Source organism: Conger conger, chromosome 1, assembly GCF_963514075.1.
Source record: "Conger conger chromosome 1, fConCon1.1, whole genome shotgun sequence".
In the NCBI taxonomy this organism is placed as follows: Eukaryota; Metazoa; Chordata; class Actinopteri; order Anguilliformes; family Congridae; genus Conger; species Conger conger.
Genome location: NC_083760.1, coordinates 57,090,613 through 57,113,769, shown reverse-complemented (window position 1 = coordinate 57,113,769; position 23,157 = coordinate 57,090,613). Strand labels below are relative to the sequence as shown.

At 44.2% G+C, this 23,157-nt stretch overlaps 1 protein-coding gene across 4 annotated transcripts in view; it reads left to right on the top strand.

Annotated features, from left to right (window-relative positions):
- Positions 1-23,157, top strand: part of nfatc1 (nuclear factor of activated T cells 1) — a 196,793-nt gene that overhangs the window by 148,618 nt on the left and 25,018 nt on the right. For all 4 annotated transcript variants that reach the window (XM_061230224.1, XM_061230286.1, XM_061230257.1 and 1 more), the window contains 2 exons: positions 9,061-9,116; positions 13,251-13,383. In XM_061230224.1, coding sequence (XP_061086208.1) covers positions 9,061-9,116; positions 13,251-13,383 — 189 coding nt within the window. The remainder of the gene's footprint in view (positions 1-9,060; positions 9,117-13,250; positions 13,384-23,157) is intronic.

The window sequence follows — 23,157 nt, the reverse complement described above, 5'->3', positions numbered from 1 at the left end:
TGCAATTTAATTTTGAGAGCCAACCTGTTTGTGAAGAAACCAAGCAAGGTGCACTTTTAAGTCAAATATAAGTAAAATGTTTATAAATCCAAAAACTACCTTTCTGTTACTTCAAATAAATTATCCACGCCTTTAAATCATAGAATTTCCACTTGCGGCTCATTACACCAACATTTAATGTTTGATATTGCATTCAGTCTTAACCCAGAAAAAAATAAAGTTGCCCAGATGCCTGTCTATTTCAAGTAGCCCTGCTCGCAGACAGGACACTGTGTTCTAATGGGTCTAAACAGGCGGACTCTGGGACCCAGGGTGTGTGCCGGATGAGCCTTCAGCTGTGTGGGCTCTTGTTTGTGAAGAGGGTTTCCCTGCGCCTGGTACCGGCCTTGGATTCCACTGTGAGCTTGCCATGGAAACATCCCTCAGCCAACACCCTCCCTCCCCCACCGCGCGCACACACACATACGTATGCGTGCGTATGCACACACACAGACACGCACTCCCCTCCCTTTTCCTCGAAACACAAGAGTACCGTGACATCCTGACGGATGGGTCCTCAACCTTCGAGAGCTCCTAAGAGCCTGCAATTGACTCTTTAATGTGCCGAGAGCCTCTCTGTGTTAACCTGGTCCTCATGAGGGGAATCCTCCAGAGGAAACCCTTCTGAGCCCCCGCCCCAACCACACACACACACACACACACACACTCACACACGCACACACACACTCACACACACACACACACACACACATACTCTCTCTCTGGCTCCCCCCTCACTCTCTCCCCTTCTCCTCCTGCCAGCTTCCTAGCCTGCTAAACAGATTAGAGTGGTGCAGAGCGCCGAGCTTCTGGGAGTGCACACTGTTGCCTGCTATTGACATTTCAGAGGGTTGTTTGCGTTCTCCGTGTCCTGGGAGATACCGGAAAGTGCATAAAGTAAAGGATTTCTTTATTCAAGTCCTGTCTGTCTCCATTAGCTGCCATTCGCAAAAAGCTGTCGAGACCTGTCGCCTCCTGGTTCCTCTGCTTATTGACAGGGAAGCTTAATGCAGAGCTTCACTCTAATATGGTACCCAGGTCCGTTTACTCTGAAAAAGGATATCCGAGCTTAGCTTTGTTTTTATCATGTAACCTGTAAGTTAAAATAAGGGCTTGAATTGAGGGTCTTCTGGAAATGAAGAGTATTTTAGAAATGTAGTGCCACAGGTAGCTGGATTGATGATCCACACAACAAGATACGCCAAAGTCCAAGTACATCCACCTACTTTCCTTGTTTTTCCTTCTTACATATAAAAAAAGATACCAGTAGGTTTCTTTTAGGCTAGTGCATTCTACTAGATGATTAGTTACAAGTAGTAGTGAGCAAGGCCTTTATTATCCCCTCCTGAAAAAAACAGATCAGACTAGCTCCCAGCTCGACATGGTTTAGCTTGTTGACCAGTTCAGACCTGTTCCCAGCTTAACATGATTTGGCCAGCTGAAACTATTTTTTGAAACATCTCGTAGCTGGTCAAGCTCAGACAAGCTACCGACACTAGCTAGTAGACCAGCTCATACCCAGCTAGACCAGCTTTATGATCACCTTGGCCATGCTGGTTGACCAGCTCATGCCCAGCTTATGACCAGCTCAATTTTAAAGATGGTCAAGCTAGCATAGTTGGTTTTTATTGCAGAGTCCTGTGAAAACAAATGTTATTATCCACACAAGGTATAGATTAATTCAATTTCATTCTTTCCAAGTTGACCCATCCATTATACATGATGAAAATCTAGCAACAAAGACTGGCATGTTTCAAAAAATGTTTTTTCCTCCCTTGGGTTGGCTGTTCAGAAATTTCTCTTTAAACATTTCCGTTTCCAAAGACAATAAGTTGCTGTGCTATGTCAGTGTTAGGGAAAAAAATAACAACAATAAATTGTTCATAATATAATGTTTTATATCATAAAAGTGAAATTCTATGACTTTGGAAAGTTCATGAATAGCCCCAGTTAGTCTTAGGATTCTGCATAATATCTGGCTAATTACGGCCTGATGGATCACTGGCAAGTATTACTACAGCCATGATCAAAGGTTAGAGGTTCTGTTCATTTTCCAAAATGTATTCCAATAAACACCTCCCTGAAATTCCGGGATTTTAAGTGGCAACAGACGTGTCTGCATTCCATTTCGATATGCGGAAGCTAAATCATAGGCAATTTTTTTTGACTGGACAAAGTAACAGCATACTGTCTAATTACACAACATGTTTGGGGATGGTGTTCATGGACTGCGCCTTGTTATTTGAAAAATTCCCGTTGAAGATCCTTGCCAGCAAGTGGTACTCATGGTTGCCACATTCCTTAAAGGGAAAAGACTTTTCCCCATCATTTGTTCCTGGAGATTTTATTGAAGCTAGTTTGTTAGGATGTGTTGTGGCCATTCTAGAGATCAGACACTGGACAGCCTTTCCAGCTGTTCGACTCATTCAAATGGAAAAGCGGATACAGGCGATGGTGGAAAACGCATACAGTCTGTTAAAAGGAAAATCAGGATCACATGGAAATGTCTATGATCAGACAGAATGGAGAATTCAGAGTAACAGACAAACGGCTCCGAAACAATAATTGCCCTGGAAATAACCTGAACTCAATCAACATTAGTCTAACTTTGACTTGGAAATGTTTTCTTTTTTTCATTTTTGGGAAAACCTAGTCCAAGACTGAATTTAATTTTTAATGGAGATTCTCCTTACAATACTAAGCTGTGGAACCATCTCTAAATGTTGAAATCTAAGTCAAGGTTAAGGAAAGGTATTGAATATATGCCGGCCAATGACGCCCACCACATTAATAATCATGAAAATACACACAATACAGCCAACGTCCTGTGATTTAGAAGGCCAGATCTTCCCAGGTGTGAGATCTTTGGGAAACTGATTGAAGGTTTGTTGTGAAGGTTTGGCCCAGTAAAGGGTTATGGTAACTATTCCATGTATGCCTACACATGTGCATGTATGCGTGTGTGTGTGTGTGTGTGCTTGCGTTTATGTGTGTGTGTATGTGCTGAGAGAGTAGCATAAGCTTGCCTGCAGGCCTGTTTGTGTGTTAAGTGTGAAGGCTTTCAGTGACTCATTCTGGAGGGAATCCCATCTGAGGGGTAGAATCACATAGGCTGTGCAGTTTTTCCCATTGATAAAAACACAATTTGTGTAATTCTGATTGACATGATAGTCTTGTCCTTCCACGCTAGCCACTATATGTCTTGTTGTCTTGCATAGTTTTAACAGGCAAATTGGTTTTAAAGTAAGTGCAGAGATATGTGATGCAGTGCAAAAATGCATGTAAACTAGGTGCACTGTAATTTCTAGAAGAATTTAAAGGAGGATAAAAAAAAGTAAAGGAACAAAATGTACTGTAATTGGTATAGTAAAAGCATGTATGTGAGCCATTATTTTACCTTTCCATTTGAGGAATTTTAATGGGAAGAAAAAGTTGTGATTACTTCAGAGCACATATTTTCAGGAGACACCATTGTTAAATAGGAGGATTTAAGCCTCGAAACCAGCTTCCAGTCGAGGGAACTTCACAAAAAATATGGAAAGCAATATCCCAAAATGGAGTAAACCAAGAAAAGAAACCAAACAAAACAAAAATGGACCAAGAACTGAGCCTTGCTGGACTCCCAATTTAGGGATAACTATTCCAAGAGTTGATGAGGCAACAGAATACAAGACAGTTGTAAAAACAGATGTGAATACAATGGAAGGAAGTTGTATATAAAGCAGAATCTAAGGGACACAGAGTAGGGGAATGGGGAGGGAAACCATATGGGCGTAGAGCAATCTTTTCTGCTGACTTGAGAATAATGATGGATCACTTTAGTCAAGTGTGTGTGTAAGTCAAGTGTGTGTAAGTGCCAGGTGCTAACAGCAACCCAGAGGAACCAGAAACGGGTTAAAAATGGATTTTAAACTGTTCAAGTATAACACTGCCTTTCCAGCAGGCATCACAAACCCTCATTTGTAACTTACCTCTGGCATTTATATTGTATTTAATTTAAAAGAAAAAACCAAAGAATGTAGGTGCCACCTACCCTAATCCACTTGCTAAGCCAATTTCTTTTTTTGTTTTATGACTCATGACATTGCAGTTTGCATAAACCTTCAATGTTGAATCTAGCTGTGGCTTACAGACAATAGCGCTTTGTCCTCCTCAAACAAGCCTCACCTTGCCTTTCTGACCTGCAGAAGAAAAGCAAATCACTGGTGAATGCTGGGTTATGGGGAAATGTTGCCAGAAGAGAGACCTTTCCCCTGATTCCAGTAACGTTTCGCAGAAGTTGAATGCCGTTCTTGTGCGCTCCCTCGCTTTTGTCTCCGTTCGGTATGCGAGGCAGACCGTTTGTTGCTTTTCGGGGGCTCCCACCTCTGTTTTGGCACAGTGGCGTACGGCATACCGACGCACCTCGCCGAGCGTGTGCTCTCCGGCATGCCCTGGGCTCTTGCGGGGGCGGCGTGTGGGAGGGAGTGGCGGGGAAGCCTTTTCACTGACTCAGACCGGAGGGAATTCCCTCATGAGTCGGATTGCTTTTACATCTGGTCCGGCTGGACCGCTGCCTGGACTGCGGGAGCGCCACTCGGCCTGTATCCACGGCGATCGGCAAACTGCCCCCTGCCACAGTGGCACATACACGGCCACCGTTTCTCCAGGGCTCCCCCTTCCCCCGGCCCAATCCCGGGGCCTCCCTCGAGGGACGTCGGACGTCCGTGGGTCCCGCGTTAAGGGAGAGAAAACCAGGTGTTGCGCCAGAGCGCCCTGTAAAAAAAAAAAAAACCCAGACATGGAAGATTGTTCTTGGCCTAGGGCTGCGTCTACCCCAGCTTCCAAGTTCAATGCAGAAAGATTATCATCAAGAGGGCTTGCCAGGCGGTTGTCAGATTCACACATTAATAAGTAAATAAATAAATAAATAAAACTTTGGGAGGGAAGAAAAAAAAACTCCCTCAAGTTGGAAAGGAAAAAAAAAAATTCTGGATTGTTCTGCAAGTGCTTCTGTAATTAGCATGTGAATCAAATTTTCCGTTCCCAGGCCACAAAAATGAGATTCTTTGGGCGGCATTGCAGGTTCATTGTCTCTACCTGTCTTGCTTTAATAGGGGTTTTCTCCTTTCACACCTTGAGCTCAGGGGCATTTCCATCTCAGACAGAAAACAATAATCCTCATAAGAAAACGCTGGAAAAAAAAAGGGGGAAACACCAAGTCTGTTTCCACAGAGTCCTGGGATAGAAACAGGAGCAGCCATACGGCAAGATTTACATGTCTTATTTGACTTTTTTAAAATTGAAATCTGAGAAGCACACATATTTCAAGGAAAGTCTATGCGGTTACACAAGAGCCTGTGCGCAAACAAGTGGTTTTGGCATGAAATTTGGGAGAAAAAACCATAAAATATGGATCACTGAATATAGAAAAAATGCTAACATCCACTTTAAGAAGCTTTATTTTGGAATGCATGGAGTAAGCGATATGGAAATGGGAGTTCTCTCTGCTTGGAAACTCTTATTTTCAGTACTGTGCACTTGAGAGTGGATAAGGCAAGGCGAGGCAGAGTAAAGACTAATGCTGGGATGGCACCCATCAGGTTGGCTGAAAACAGGACATACTCGCCTCTGTTACAGGCAAGTGCCCATAATATGCGCACAAAGCATACCCTTCCAGCACCACAATACAGACCTCTCCCAACAAGGTTTATGTCTTCACTATGTTTACACTCAGTGTGAGTGCTCTCTCGATGTTCGCCGAGGCCTTATTATGTCTCTCTACCAATTAGAAGCGGAGGCAGCTGGCCAACTTCCTCTTCCTCCCCATACATCAAATTGCAGAATTGATTACATTTCATCAGAATAGGCCATTAAACGGATCGGCCCTACCTCATTCTCAGCTACTCTATGTTATGTCTATAACCGCGATTAACAGGCGGACGGTACAGAAGAGATATTGCTGTTCTGACTAAAGGAACATGGGTGGCAGCCAAGGTAAATGGGAGGGAGGGAGGGAGGAGGGGGGGGCGGGGGCGGGGGCGGAGGCGGAGGCGGAGGCGGAGGCGCAGGCAGAGTTGCCGAGCGTTTCGGAATTAGAGCCGATCTGCAGATGTTGCAGAGAGCCAACGGAACGTTCTGCGGTTATTGGCCCTCTGGCGTGCGCCGGCAGAAGGAGGTATGCCACACATGTGGCCCTCTCCCAGTTCATCTGGAAGACGGCGAAAGAGGGAGCGAGAAAAAGAAAGAAAGAAAGGAAGAAAAAAATATTTGTTTCAATGTGGCTTTTATTATGACGTTTTTTTCCGAGAGTGATTTGAGCACGGGAGCTCAACAAATTGCAGCGTTCTCATGTCTGCTTCTGAATTTCTACAAATCGAGAAAAGAGGGGAGGTGGTGGGGTTGGAAAGAGAGAACGAGAGAGAGGGGGAGAGGGTTAGGAAGAGAATGGGAAAGAAAGAGAGAAACGGAGGGAGAGGGAGGGAGAGAGCGAGAGAGAGCGTAAAAAAGGCCTCAGAAAAACATGTTTACTCCTGAAGGGCTGACGTCGAGGTGTAAGGTTTCCCCTCTTGGACTCATTCCCAGAGCGTAGGCGGCGAAATCCCCCCCTGGATCTCCAGACGTAATAAGAAGAATCATCTGCCACTCCATCTCTAGCACATGGTTGCTCATGCTCTGCATCCCTGCCTTTCCCAGCACCCCTCCTCCCCCTCATCCCTCCTTCCTGGCTGCTCTTATCATCAGCAAGGAGTCCTGTGTCCCCACGCTCACCAGACCTCTCTCTCTCTCTTCTCTCCTTTCTCCCCGACCCAAAAAAAAATCTCCCGCATTTAATCTGTTGACCATCTGCTTTTTTGACTCTCGTTTTCATAACGTTTACCGGTTGCGGAAATAGATACCTGGTGGTTTCCAGACACGACAGGAGAGTCCGCCTCCCATCCACACATATTTTCTGTTGGTTGCAAGCAAACTGCAAGCAATGTGGAAATGGAAGATTCATATCAGAGAGACGTACATGTTTCTAGTGCAACATTGCTGAATCAGTTTCAGGTAAACTTGGCTTTACAAATCTCCTGCCTTTCAGAGAAAATGTTCATTTCTTTATGAAATTGAGTTCAATTACAGTGATCATGAGCCTAACTCATCTCTATGGCATTTTAATGACACTACTGTCAATGAACTGACAGTATTTTTAGGTTGAATGTCAACAAAGATCCCTGTGGACAAAGTGAATCAACACCAAGATTTTAACCTCCCTCAGCAGTTATCACTTGATCTTTTTGCCATTTTTCAGCTGTGCCAACTCCCGGCAGCTATTTATGACCATGAAATATTAGAGTGCCGCTCACAGAGTTATGTTTAGAGGGCTTAGTCCTGCCTTCAGATAGTATATTTTCAGGTTATATTGTACCTGCCTACTTTCTGCATAGTAACCCTGAATAAAGGCAACTGGCAAATAAATATACACTTGTGATAATAATGCTGACCCTTGCCTTTTGAAGCCGTATTTTGCAGAGGCATGGGGCTGTAATAGTACTCTTTCTTCTATATCGAGGCTTGGGAAGGTGCTGTGGTCTTGGTTGAGTCTGGTCAGTGGAAGGACGAGCAGCAGTGCAGACACAAAGACACATCTGTACGGTGTCAGTTCTATTTCAGACAGGGCTAATGAGTCATCACCGTCATGAAAAAAGGGCAGTGGTTTCCTAACGATTGTATAAACAGAGCTAAAAATGTCTGGACGCCGGAGTGTAGCATGAAATCACAAAAGGGCTTAAATATATGTGGGTTCCCAACAGCTGGGGGAAATTTATTGGTTAATGGGAAAGCCTTTGTGCTGCAACAAGTTAAAAAAAAGTATTTGGTTTTTAATGACGATGACAAAAGGCAGTTGCTTTATTGAAGAGGGCGGCGCATGGAGGGGGAGCACACACGAGATGTCACTTTCCAGTTATGCGTCGGCTGTCTTTATTGGAGGACCCCTTTTACTGTGCTCTGTTTACGAGCCCCCGGCCTTCAGCTTCCCACGACGCCGGGAACGGCGGAGGTCTAAAAAAGCCACTCGCTTTCTTTCTCCCTGCCTCTCCCTCTTTCTCCCTCTGTCTTCTCTCGGCCCGGGAGCTACCGCCTCAAAGTCCTCAGGCCTGGCTTGCTCCTTAGCGCTGCGTCGGGTTTCCCTCGCCCCCGAGCGGGTCAGATTGCGGCAGGAAATGAGCTCAGTGCAGAACCCCCCCCCCCCCCCCTTCGTCCGTTCCCCTTCCGAGAGCTCCCAGAGACAACGCGTTGAGCGGTGTCCTGCTGGGGTTCGGATAAAGCCCCCCCCACACACACACACGCGCTCTCCGATCGCAGCCAGGCCCTCCAGACGTTATGAAACAGCCCCGACAGCCTAAGCAGGCACAGACGCAGCTGCTTCGGCTCAGAAGCCCGTTTACCAATCATTATCCGGGAGGCCAGACTTAACCTCACCGCACCCGGAGGGGCCTACGCTAGCCACGGCGACACTGTGCAGAGAGTCACCCGGAGGGGCTCGTTGTGACAAGCCAGGCTCTGTGACACTGGCTGTCTTCACCAGTTTGTGTTTGTTATTACTCAGTGTATGCTGCACTGTGGGGGAAAAGAAAACCCTGCTTATTTGTAATAGAGCAACAATATAATAAATTACATTTATCCATTTTTTCTCGTCAGTTTGGCCACTATGCTTCTCAATTTTGGTATTTGGTCGACTTGCCAAACTGTGTTTGTGCAAGAAAAAACAAACTTACATTTCATTTTAAGCCAAGTGGTGATCGATTCCAGGCCATAGTCCCTTAGTGACACATACTGGGCTCAAACCTGTTTGTGTGGATTACAGAACCCAGTATGCGGTCGTGTGGCCATTGTGACTGTCTTTACCAACTGTAACTTGGGAGCCTCAATTTGCATTATTGCACTCATGAGTATTGTTCTCATCTGTCTCGGAATGAATTTGAGAAACCCTCAGTTTTTCTTGCTGCTGCGGATTGTACTCATTTAATTTCATCTTTAATATCTATTTTCTTGTAGATGGACACCACCTGTGGGAGACTGAGGCCAAAGTTGACAAGGACTCCTTCAAGTCTGTAAGTCTGCCTCACAGCGAAGCCCCACACCCTTTTGTGGCAACTATAAACCCGTTTAATCATGTTGATGAAAAACTGCTATTCACGTGTTAATTAAACAGCTGAGTTATGGCAGTTGACTAACACTGCGGTTTACCAATTATAGACATTTTAAAATACACATTACAAAGGAGCATCTCAGGAGCAGCGCAGTAAAGTTTTTATGGGGTTGGAACAAGCAAGCAGAGTTCATAGGAGCTTTTTTCTCATACATTTAATGTTTGTTGTTAATGCACAATTGAAATGCTATTAAGCGACAAGTGTGGTATAATAAGTAAATATTCAAAGCGGCTATCATGCGGCTAAAATGGAGAATAATTTTGAAGCCAGAGTAGACACGCGTTGCCACAGAGCCCTTAAGAGAGTATTTCAGAAATGAAAGGAAGAATTACAACAGACTGTTGTTGTAAAGGGACGAAGGGTTTTAGAAGGGAAGTAGTGTAATGTCCAAATGTGATTTTTTTTGCTTTTATGCAAAGCCTCACATAAGGGGCAGAAACTCTTGGAGCATCTCTTCGCTTTTTATAAACTGGGTCAGTAGCTCAGCTCCTCTCAGGCTGAGAGTTCACCTGTTAGCAAAGCCAGCGGGGTAAACAATTCACAAGACTTTGCTCAGCCAGTGAACTTAAGGGAGTAAATCAGATTTGTGATGGCTCATCTCCTCCACCGCCATCTCTCTCCCTCCCTCGCTCGCTCTGTCTCGAGGGACAGGGGCCTTTTGGCTGTGCCGTAGGCCCTTCCCCCCACAGCTCCCTCTGAACGCGTCTTCTATTAAATTCAGTTAGGCTGCGATAAAAACAGTCTAAGGGCTTTCTACGCAGCGCAGTGTGCTGGAGCTGGCCCACTGTAAACATCGACTGTGCGTTGCCTGATGTAACCTTTGCTAGTCAATTACTCAAGAGTTTTCGCTAAAAATCAGGGGCCGTGCTTTGAGCTCTCAGATTTGAGCAGAATCGGCTTTTATCTGAGCTAATTTCCTTTTTCGCTCTTGATGCGAACCCTGCGCTCGCTCTGTGAGGCCAGCATATTGAGATTATTAGTTCACCTCCCTGGTCTGAACTGGTCAACTAGCTACCTAGCTTCAGCTGTTTGTTTTTTTTAAAGCAGGGCTGTGAGCCAAACAGGCCATGAATGTATAAAGGGAACCAGACCTGGGTCAAATACGTCGTTGTTTTGGATTCAAATACTTTTCTGTGCTCGATTGATCTTGCTTGATGCAATTGAGTCAACCAAGAGGACTAGAATGCAGGGTTTTGCACTTTCTGAGAGTATTTCATTTCAGATTTGATTTCATATTCAGGTTTCAATATACCAGAGAATCTCAGTAAAGTGTAGAAAAGTATTTGAATCCAGAACAATTACCTAAATTCAACTTTAAATGTTTATTTACTGTGCATATCATCAATGTCATATACCTAGCAAGTTAAAAATGTTTTTATAATATCTGTATTTTTTAGTCATACTGTACATTTCTTTTTCAGATCTATGTAATCCTAATGTCTCATTACTCATGTGACGCCCATTTGACTAAATCATGTTATGTTGGTAAATGGAAGAAAGAAACTTTTTTTTACTCTGGAGAATTCCATTATTTGGTGTTTTTTGCATGATGCTGATATCCAGTGGGTAGTTCAATGTACTGTTAATTTTTTTCTATACATTGCTGACTTGCAATAAAATCAAAAAAAAACTTTTGGTACATTTGACCAAACACTCTCCCTGTGATTTATGTCCTCACAAAGCTTTCTGCATGCTCAACCAAACACTCTATGCAATCTATGTCCTCACAGAGCTACAGTACATATACTCAACCAAACACCCCCCTGGATATACTCCCCTGTATATGTAAATATCCTCACAGAGCCACATACGCTCAAACCAAAAATCTTTTGGTACAATACATTTCACTGAACACTCTCCCTGACATCTATGTCCTCACAAAGATAGGTACACTCAACTAAACACTCTATCTGTGGTTTATGTCCTCACAAAGCTACGTAAACTCAGCCAAACGCTCTATGGTTCATGTCCTCACAGAGCCACGTGAGGTGCCTTAAACACTGCATACTTTTTTGTAAACTCAACCTTTTTTTCACAAGACACAAGACAAAATGATCTACTGTGTAAAGGGATAGTCACGCTTTTAATGTCTCCTTGAAAAAAGGCATAAACTGGATTTTATTTAAACAGAAATGAATAGTGTCAGTGCATGTGTTCCTGGGGCCTGTTTTCGCTTTGCACGTAATTGAAAAAACCCTCATCGTCTACGGCTAGTGAGAGCCAGGGAAGCCTGCTTTTAATATGCAGATTTTTTATTGTAATAGTCTGGCCTGCTGGATTGTGTGAAGTGAGAACCAGTGCCCTTTAACACCCTCCACAAAGCTGCCTCCATTTTGACCTCTCCCTGGGTCATATTGCAGTTTTCAGTGAGTGGATGTGGCTGGAGTGGGGATTTCCCCGATAAGTCTTTAGCACCAATAGCACCCACAGTAAATGGAAATGAGGCTTATAAAATAGATTCCATTTATAAAAAGTTAACTTATTCAAACAGTGAACTTATCACACAGGGACAGATTTAAAAGTGTCAAAAACTACTTTGAGTCCTTGATCATCACGCTCACCACAATCGCAAATTTGCTTGCTTCAGAGGGTCCGCTCGGTTGAGTCATGTACATCTTTGTTGTTGTTGCGGTTGTTGTCTTTGTTAAGTCAGGTGATGCACCTTGTTGCATCACTGCAGTTAAATTCAGAATGTGCTGGAGGGACTAATTGGCCTTTAGGGCTGGGTGACGGTTTATCCCAGATGTTGAGATAATACCACTTATCTCAACACTGTTTGTGCGAAGTTAAAAAAAAAACAATGATATTGCTAACCTGGCTAGAATTTGTATTTTCACTGCTTTGTCATTATTTCATGTCCTGAGTAAGCCTGGGCCGTAACAGAAGCCCAAGTTTGATAGCATCTCAGACCGTAGCCTGGTGATAAGCTGCTTCCTGTGCTGCAATGCACCTCTGTAAGATGGAGATCTTTCCCGCAGATGGCTATGCTTGTGCTGCGAGAACTCTCCTGGAGCTTTATTCCCCTGAGCTCAGGCCCATTAAACCAGTGAAAGGTTCACTTCTGCCCGGGTCTGACCCATAAATGGTGGGGCAGATGGCGAGGGAGAATAAATGAAGGTAGAGCCCTAGGTCTCCCCAGCCGTCCCAGGACAAGTTCAGGATCAAGCTTCAGATCTCAACCCACCCTTCTCTCAGCCCGTCCAGGTGGAGGCCTGACCCGGCAAGTGCACTGTGGGCTCATTCCAACCTTTTCCTACTCCTAGCTCCACCCATCGGGAGTAGCTAGAAAAAGAGGCAGAAAAAGAAGTGAAGATGGGGAAATTGAGAAAACGTGAATTAGACAAATGGAATGTCCTTGCTACTTCAAACATCAGTTCGAAGCCACATCAGTTACAGACGTGACAAATGTGTGGCAGATGGGGAGAGGTGGACCCATAGGTAGATAATTTACATATCACTCTTTCCAAAAAAATACCTCTGCAAAGAATGCGCTCATGTTTCCTTGCTCAAAGGAAAGTTTGGGAGTTCCTAACTTCCACTTCTAGCTCCAAGAAGGAACATTTCATGGGTTGGAATGTCTTTATAGATGGTACGGACCATCAATTCCCGGGCCTGGAGCAAGCAAAAGAAAAAAGAGGTCAAAAATAAGCGATTGGAATGAGCCCATCGTGTCTCTGGCCACTTGCATTTTTCTACCCTTTCCCAGGACATTCCAGAACATTCCGACATAGTAAATAAGCATATGCCAGAAGTGTACTGTATGATGCATTATGCTAGTGCATAAAAGAACTGTGTGCAGTAAACTTAAAAAAGTATATATGCCCAGGGAAGGTTTCAGGTTTGAACATACCAAACATGCACCATGTCAGTGGCCAGTATAGTATGATTGAGAGAGCTTTGGTACTGTATGTATGTTCAAACACATTTTCTGGGTTTCATCATAACATGCTGTAGAACCTAACTTGTTGCCTTTGTATGCATTAGAGAGGGGATTGTGTCCTTGCATTCCGCTGAATGTGTGTGTATATATTACAGACTACTCTGTTGGTTGAGATCCCGCCATACCGAAACCAGAGGATATCCAGCCCTGTTCAGGTGAACTTCTACGTCTGCAACGGCAAGAGGAAGAGGAGCCAGTACCAGCGCTTCACATACCTGTCCCCAAATAGTGAGTCTTTCTCTCTTACTTCTCATCCCTTCCCTTCATCTGTGAGCTATTTTCTCCTTCTGCTTGCCTATCACGACTGATGTCTTGTCTACAGATACTCTTATCTCTTCATTTCTTTATCTACTTTTCACTTCTAGCTCTCTACCAAAATAGGGAAACCCTCTGCTGATGCTCTTCAAGCAGAATATCTTTGATCAATCCGCTTCTTCCACTTATCCATTTCGTCTGGCCTTGACTTTAGGGCTTCAAGGCACACGGCAATAACACACGCCTCGGCATCGTGGGTCAGCAAGCATTACCCTTGTGTGTGTTTTTTCCAGTATTCTCTAGCTGAAGTGCGGCCATCGGGCTTGTTTGGTCATGTTTCTGAGTCCTCCGTCAGGGGAAGGCAGAATGCCGCAGTTTCGTCACTGTATGATGAAAGGCTACTCTGTTGCATCAGGGACCCGGGAACGTTTTCCAAACATTTACTGTACATGCGGCTGTCTGCATCTCCTTGCCCTCTTAAAACAAGCAACCGCTGTTTTTTGGTGTGGAAAGCTTTGATTGGCTTGTTTGAAAAGAAGAAGCGTCAGATTCCAGCTCTGGCTTCGTCTTGTCAGTCCTGCGGCAACAACCCTTGAGGAACAGAGCCTCGGCTATTATAGTGGCAATTAAACCCTCTGTGTAAACTGGCACGCCACCACATTTCTGTGTAATTGAACCGCTGTTTTCGTTTTCGACCGTTTTTTATAATTAAGTATTGTGCACCTGCACAGGGAATTTCTATGCATAGCAAATCGTGAAGATACATTTAATCATACATTTGAAATATAACTATTTAAAGGAACAGTCGGTAATTTCGGACTTCTAACAGTCAAGAGGGGAATTGCAGCAAAAAACACCCTCAAATCACAACACTGTTTATCCCTCCCCCTTCCCTGTGAATGCGTTGATGTTAAACCCCCCCAGGGTATTGGCTGTGGCAATTAGAACCAATTTTAAACCAATGAGCTTGAATTATAGTACAGCTTTACAATGTTTTGGTACAGAGTGTCGGTCCGTCACAGGCAGAGGGTGAGTCAAGATGTCAGTGAGGGATTTACAATGGTCTCGGAACAGTGCTTTAACACATAAATCTTACCTAGTGTACCTTTAAAGCCTAATTAGGTGGGCTTAAGATATATCAAGCATTATCTTCTGTCTGAAGCAGAAAGAGTACAGAGAGTTCGGAGTAGACTGCATAGCTGAGTGACATTCTGCTGAAGTGGACTTCAGATGTGTTTATGCAGTTATAATATGGAATTTCTTAGCAGTGATGTCAGTGTGGACAGACAGCGCCTCCAGGGCTATTGATGTTGGAACGTCAATCTTCCCAACCCTGGTCTCACCTCTCACATGGTAAACTTTACGCACGGCTTCCCCGGTCGTGTTTGGTCCTGTCAGTGCGGAGACCCACCCCATGTTACCACGTTACCACATTTTTCTTTTCGCACTGGAATTTCGGAGTTCACAATATGAACTGGGAGTGCCCCGCCTTGAAATGCCTGAATAGTTAAAGCAATGGCAGCAGAAAATGTATTGTTGTTGTCCGTACAACCTCGTATACAGCATATATACAGTAATTTACAACAAGACATTTGTAAGGAGTCATTGTAGAAGGGTTATTTAAAAAAATACTTTGAGTGAATGTCTTTTCATCCTGGCTTGGGATGTCCAGTTCAATCATCAACTTGTCCCATCTTTACAGTATGATTTGGATGAGATCAGACATGCTTTTCCCTAGACTAAAATTATTATGTTGCCTTAAGGGCTGTTGGTCATACTGGCGTGGTCTGGATTTGATACTGGATCATGGGCTAAAGCCATACCCTGAGGTCTGATTCTGTGAATGCAGTAGAAACTGTATTGTAGGTGCTACAAAATCCCAGCACGGTTAGATTGAGCTTTATTAACTTACCCAGGCGTGACCCTGCTAGCAATAGGCTTCTTAAGAACTCCTCCTCAACCCGGCGCTACAGCAACAGCCGTTCATAACCTGACCTCTGAAGCCTCTTAGAGCAGAGAAAACACGACTAGCGCAGTCACACCATTCATCACTCACCACTACCTGGCCTCTACTGTAGTTATGGGTACTCAGGCCATTTCTCACTCAGCGACTTCTAATGGGGACCCCCCTCCGTCCCCTCATTTACTGAGCGAGGGGAAGAGGTCTCGAACGTTATAAAAGCACCCTGCTACTGCTCACTTAACCGCCATCAGAAGCGTACGTGGTCATTTTGACCGGGCGAGAAGAAATGAGTTTAAAAGAACAGGCTGAAAGCCAACGTGATGCAGTGCTGAATCTCCAGAAGTCAATGCTGCTACCAATCTGTCTCTGTGCTACAAGAGCACAGCCCACCTAATTACTTGGAATAATGCAAACTTTTGCCTCTGAATCCAACAATAGTGGGGCGCTCACGTTGTGAATGTTTTATACATCGCCCTCTTTTGTTGATGTTGGTCCATGTTAATTAAAAATGGATTTGGTAATGCAGGTACAAAGTGTCTTTTAAAAAGTGGCCCTGCACCTCTGCAAAAATAAATGGATGTCGATACAGTGATAAGCGTGTGATTTATCATTAGTGAGTCTGAATCCTGGATTACCTAGACACAATGGGGCCTTTCTTAAACATGCATTCACAGTCTTAACAAAAGGATTGGAATTATCTCATCTGTATTAAATGGATAACACACACTTTTGTAAAGCCACCCTATAGTTTTTTTTTGTACTACCTTAAATGGCATACAGAAAGCAATAAATATATAAATTAAATAATATAATGTATTTATGGCATTAATAAAAAAGTACATGGAGAATTAATTAACGTAAGTTCTTGAAGTGTGTCTATGGTGTATTTAAAGACTTGGCATATACGTGGTGAATGAAAGTCCTAAATGAAAGGAATCTAGTGTCTGGTTGCGGTGTGTGATTGCATGGACATAGAATTGGTGAATTTGCAGTTCAACAATGGTGAGGGATGGCAAGTGCCGCCAATATGTTTATACAACGCATGCAGTTTCAAAGTCATCAAACGCGTGGCGATATAAAAAGAAGACAAATGATAACAGAAAACAAGAGGAAATTGCTGTTGAAAAAAAAGGTGGGCCTAAGCTGTCATGCGGGCGGCAGGTCCAGCCCCTGACCTGTATTTCTTGTTATGATTATGCTGTTATGAGGAAAAAAACGAGGGTGAAAACAAACCGTTTTTCCCCTGGCACGGCTCACCTTCACAGGAAATGGCCGCTGGCTTCCCGCTCTTTTTCAGCGGTCCCTCTTTTCCACTTCCTGTCCGCTCTTGCTCTCGTGCCGCAAGCCCGCCTCTCTCTGACAGAGTCAGTCTGAGGCCGCTTTCACGCGCTACATCTTGCATGCTAACAGATAACAAAATAGTGTAAACAAAGACAAGCAGGCCCGTCTCTGTCACCACTGCCCACGCTCTGTCTAAATACGGCTCTGTCTCCCTGTCCCACTTCAAACGTTTTGTGGTGGCTAGTGCTATTTCGAAAGAACAGCTCTTTCACTCGTAAGCGTAGTCACGTTCATGTTTTTTTGCAAAGAGACAACCGCTACTTTAAATAGCTCCTCTTGCGTACATTTACAGATCTGGCGGTCAATAATTTCCATTATGCAAGATTTTTTTTTTTTCTAAGTACCAATTCCTAACTGAACTTATGTGAAATTATGTATATTTTACTGGACACAGATTATCCTGTTATCCTTAAGTTAAACAAAAAACAAAAAATTTTACTTTCTCTTGTTTTGAATGTGAACACTTCCCTGTCATCCTGGTTTAATAGGGGAAACAACTATTATCACTTCTCTGAAAGTCTGATTGTTTCAGGTATGTCAACCAAAATGATTTGGTCTTGTTAAGCCACGTGTTAAAATAGTATCACCATCCTTTCCGGTGAAATGTGTATCCTTTGCCCATCTGCTGACTTATTCCTTAGGTTGAAATAAGCTTAAATGACATATTCCTATGGAAACAACAGCTTAAACATAAACTTATGAATATACAGTAGAGATGATAGATTTATTGAATTTACTAAGAATTGTATTTTCGCTAGGCGGCACGGATGGTGCAGTGGGTAGCACTGCCGCCTCACAGCAAGGAGGTCCTGGGTTCGAATCCCCATCAGCCGGGGCCTCTCTGTGTGGAGTTTGCATGTTCTCCCCGTGTTCGCGTGGGTTTCCTCCGGGTACTCCGGTCTCCTGCCACAGTCCAAAGACATGCAGGTTAGGCTGATTGGAGAGTCTAAAGATTGGAGAGTCTGAATTGCCCATAGGTATGAGTGTGTGAGTGAATGTTGTGTGTGCCCTGTGATGGACTGGCGACCTGTCCAGGGTGTATTCCTGCCTTTCGCCCAATGCATGCTGGGATAGGCTCCAGCCCCCCTGCAACCCTGTTCAGGATAAGCGGGTTAGGATAATGGATGGATGGATGGATGTATTTTCCCTTCTTTTGGTTGAGCAGGGTGGTCTTTTATATAATTTATAATTGCCATCATTATGATCTGTGTGAAAATTAGTTTGGTTTTTTAAGAAAGGAATGTGAAATTAGCATGTAACCATTTCCATAAGTATTCCTGTTGTAATCCAAAGCTTTCTCTCCTCATAAATCTGTCCACGAAATGGTGAGGTTTTTTCTTTCAGTTTAACAAGTGATTCAGGTCTAGTCTGGCTGGAATTTAAAAATGCTGACAGATTGGATGAAGACCACTTTATATTTCCAATGGCTTCAGTTATTAACCAGTCACAAATTAACTGAAGGCACAAACTTTGGAAGATTCAGGCCCCTCCCTATACATTTTTAGGGTACAGCTAAGAACTGTTAATGAGGGCAGTTGGAGTGAAGGAGCTTCTGTATCATTCTCTCCTTCATAACCTTCACGTTGCTTTCCAAGCTTCTCTGCTGGAAGCCCTGCGTGAGTAATATCGTAATACGGCATCATTTTTCTTCGCTTAAATTAAGGAAAGTTTTCACAGCCACGTAGAAGGACACCGGCAGTAGAGCTGGCAGCGGTTGAGGTCGCTTCTCGGAATGCCTTTGTTTTTACAGTGAGTTGGAGATTCCTCGCCTGTATTGGGTTCTATTAATAACAAACCGGGCAAACCGGGTTCGTCATCGGCCAAGGGTTTGTGGTCAGATCAAGGAAACAAGGAGCGTGTTGAAAAGAAAAAACTAGACCCCGTCCAAAGATGCTAGGGGCTCCCTCTGCTCTTGCGATGGCTGAAATGAGCCAAACGCAGACGAGAACTAAACCCAGGCCGCTGAGGGTAAATATAGGCCGGCATAACACGGCTGAGCGACCGCACCAAGGTTCCGCGATATGACGCTTGCCTTGTGTGAGGTAGGGACATTCGGGGAACAGGAGAATGTCAGCCAGACTGTGAACCCTGCATCATGGCTGAGAGATGGCACGACAGCTAGCAGCCATGGTGAGGTCACAGTCTCCATTGAGGCCTAGCTCACTCAAATTGGAATGATCTTCACATTTCAAGAAAGCCAGCTTAGCCATGTAGCAGTCTTTGAGGGCTGATGTAATAATTCGGTAAAAAGAGGACATACCAACCGTTTATTGATCAGCTGGGTAATGAGGCGTTTGGTTTGTGCAATCCCCCTGTTGTTTGTCATCAAAAGACTTCAAATGCTCAGAATTGGAAGTTAATTTGAAGGGTAATTTTTTGGTATACAAGTTTATTTAATCTGTAGGCCATTTTAAGACATGGATACTAATTCAAGCCTTTTTAACAACAATCATTATCATAATAATAATCATCATCATCATCATCATTCTCACAATCTGCACCATCGGTGATGCTGTGAGTCAGTGGAAAGTCTCATCAACTGTGTCCTGCCCACTACTCACTGGCGTCACTTCAACACTGTCAGCTAATTCAATCACAGTGGCTACTCCCACTCGTGTTTGATCCTTAATTAATGAGTTATAGAAAAAAGCACAGCTCCTGTCCTGTCATGACCTTGGGATCTCCAGAACATAGAGTCATTGTATCGAGGCCATGCCATCCGCATAGCACGGGCCCAGTTCACCCTAATGAAGCACCATTCGGTTCTTGAAAGGTCTCTGTCACCAAAATCACAGTGTGCATGTGGGAGTCACCATGGGATGGCAGTCAGAGAGAAAGAGAGACAGACAGAGACAGATATATAGATAGATAGATAGATAGATATATAGATAGCAAGAGAGAGAGAGAAGAGAGAGGAAGATCGAGCCTTGAGGTGGCACACATCTAATCTACACGCACTGGACCTTGCGTTGGTGGGAGGGGGTGGCTTCTGGCAGCCATTGTGCATACTTGGAGAAAACCCAGATCAAGCCCGGATTACCTAATCTGCACTGATAGACGCAAACAAAGGAGAAGGGGGGAGGGAGGGAGAAGAGGGAGAGAAAAAACAGGCGGCATGCGCACTGTCTGTCGTCTGCAACCCGCAGGCAGGGGAGGAAATGGAAGACAGCTGGGGCCAGGCCTCCAAGAGAAAATCTTCCTTTTCGACGGCGTGCCGTCGCCAAGCCCTGGCACAGATAACCCGGCGAGGGCGGGGCGGGCGAGGGGCGGGGCGGGCGAGGGAGCCGTCACCACTGGTGAGTCCGCTACCAGAGCCGCAGGGTTCAACCGCAAGCGCACAGACAACTCCTTATGTACAGGCCTTTCCCCCGTGGTGAATTCCCTGGGTTGGGCTTAAAATACTGTCTCTTGCTTTCCTCCGTTGCGAATGAATGCATTTGAACAGCCTCTGCAATGAGCACTGGTGCTATACCGTGTTAGCACACGCCGTACTCGCCCTTCAGTAAGTCCACCCAGCCCACTTAATTTGGTTTTGAGGATATTCAGCTATTTTTATTCCTTTGGCGTGAGGGCAGTTTCAAAGGCCAAAACAAAGGCAGCTTTGTTATTTCTGAGAACAAAACAATTAATCACATTTCAATTGTTTCCTGCTTTCGCCTTTATGCCCTCTATCTGTCTCTGTGTGGTCAAGTGTCCTTCAGTTATGTGTGTATGTGATTGAGTGAGTATGAATGTAATAGTTTGTATGTCAGTGTGCCTTTTTGTGTACTGTACTGTACGTGTGCTTACACGCGTGTGCCACTGGTGCAGTGCTTGGGGAGGGGGCAGAGGGGGTTGGCGAGACCTGCAGATCTGGGTAATATTCCTCCACACCTGGGCCTGGCCTTGGAGGTCCGCCTGGGCTAGGTGCCTCCGTGGGGAACCCTTACCTCACTCACACGCCGCTCGGCAGGCGTCTGTGACGTAAATGCTTTTCCCACTCGGTCCCCCAGCTCTGGAGGAGCACTGGGACTGTACTGAGGAAGTCAACTTCTCTGGATGAATCCCCTTGAATAATAACAACATCAGTTCAGATGCTTAATGACCTCAGTGTACTCTCTTAGATCAGTTGAGAATGCATGCAATAATTATGGAGAGATAAAGCTTGCTAGAGTGAGTAAATAATTATTTTCAAGTTTTTTGTTTCTTTGTGAAGTGTGTAAAGAGAGATTTAGATTTAGGTTGTAGCTAAACAGATTACTTTTTTGTTTGCCACCAGAAATGTGATAAGTAGTTTTAATCTCTCAGTTATTGTAGTGCATTTATATGTAATTGGTGTTTATTTTTCATGTTCTGGGGGGGGAAAAGTGCTTTGAAATTAAACCTGGTGGTTTGGCCAACCAAACTGGTTTTCTGGGTTTATTTTCTTATGGAACCACCCTGGAGAGCAGTTTTGAGCTAATTAGCACATTTATAGATTCGATACACTAGAGAAAACCTGCCAGTCTCAATCAGGTATCATCAATCCAAAACATAGCAGAGTAATTGCTTCAACTACATCAAAGCTTACTATGTGTACATGAGATGTTAGAATGGAAAAATGTGCCATTTGCATATTTTTCCAGTGTAATTATTACCTTAAATGAGGGTGGAATCTTAAATAAACTCAAGTCAGTTCCAGACTCTAGGGCCATCCTTCAGAGAAGTTCTGTTGGCAGCCTTACAGAACAGAAACCACAGAGGCATGCTCACACCTGGTACCCCTGCCCTGGGCATCTGCCACACTTGTTCTGCTATCATAAAATCCTTGAAGCAATAAGCTCCTTCCAGGCCCACCCATCTGAGTTTGTATTGCCCAGGACACACCCGAACACGTCCACAGGTACCGTGCCGTGGCAAAGGCAAATGTTTGCGTTCCTGCTCATCTTGGTGTTTGCCAAAGGGCAGTGTGTGTGTGTTTGTGTGTGTGTGTGTGTGTGTGTGTGTGTGTGCGCCCATGCGTGTGTGTCTGTGTGTGTGATTGCATATGGGTTGGGGGGGCGAGCAAACAAAGAATTACACTTCCTCTTATCAGGACTAAAATAAGCGGGCAGATGCTATTTTAAACATGCATTTACCTAATATTTCATCATCAGAGTTACTTCTCAGATGTTGTTGATGGAACATGTTGTGAAACAAAACTCCCATGTCTGTTGTGGTTGGTGGGTTAGGCCCTGTTTTAGAATATACAATAATAGATCATTGTATTTTCCCCAGGGGGAACTTCAGGAAAAAAATCTTTTAAACTTAAAAATAAATGGTGTAATTTTTAAATGGTAAAGAACTGTGCAAATTAGTTACAACTAATTTGCACAGTTGAAGGAAGTTATTGCGTCATGGCTTAGATTAGAGAGTCTTTAATGGAAATTTATTTTGTGCTCCTCACCACATCATAATTTGCTTAAAAAGATGTCCACCTTTGGCTACGTTTGATTTGCATTTTCTCACTAACTCAATGATGTGAGTAGCACTTATATGGATGCTGTTTGGACTATTTTATGGTTGTGATAAAAAGGTTGGACACTTTTTAGCCAAGGTGAATGACAAGCTGCATTTTGTGTGGACTGAATTAGAGCCATGTGCAGGAACATGCTTCACCTTCCGTAATACAATGAAATCACAGGAATAGAGAACTTTGATCTAGCTCAAGCTATGTTTTGAAAAAGCAGGTATTTGGTTGACCAGTTCAGACCAGTTCCCAGCTTGACATGGTTTAACCAGCTCAAGCTATGTTTTGAAAGAGCTGGTAGTAAAACAAGCTACCTGCACTAGCTGTTTGACCAGCTCATACTCAGCTAGACCAGCTTCATGACCAGCTCGGTCATGTTGGTTGATCAGCTCATACCCAGCTAGACCAGGTTGTGACCAGCTTCACCAACTCAATTTTCAAGCTGGTCAAGCTGGCATTGCTGGGTTTTACATCAGGGTTTTAGCTGCCCTGAGTGCTCTGGAGCAACTAAAGGCAGGGCCCGAGATGACATCCAAATGTGGCCACCCTGCATTAGCAGGTCTGTAACAGTGGTACCACAAACCAGGAAAATTAGCAATGGAAATTGGCATGTGCCACCACATAAATTGGTGTCCTTCAGCTGCATTCGTCCACAGAAAACCATTCTGGAACTTGTAGTCTGTCAGATGCCAGACCTTTAGCCTGACTGAGCCAAAAGAAATCCTGGTGGTGCAAAACCCAGATGAAAAGACCTTTTGGTTGGACCTAGTCCTCTACCTTGCCTGTAAACAGCTTCAACATGGAGCAGAAACAGCAACTACTTTAAACTGTTTTGACACAAACTCATATTTATTTGGGACGGGACCCCCGCCATCTCGATTGGCAGCCCAACAATGGGTGCCCGTTGTGGTGTACGTGTGACTGTCCAGGGACCTTGGGTGAACAGAGCTTGTTTCAGTTCTTCAGCTTGAAAGAA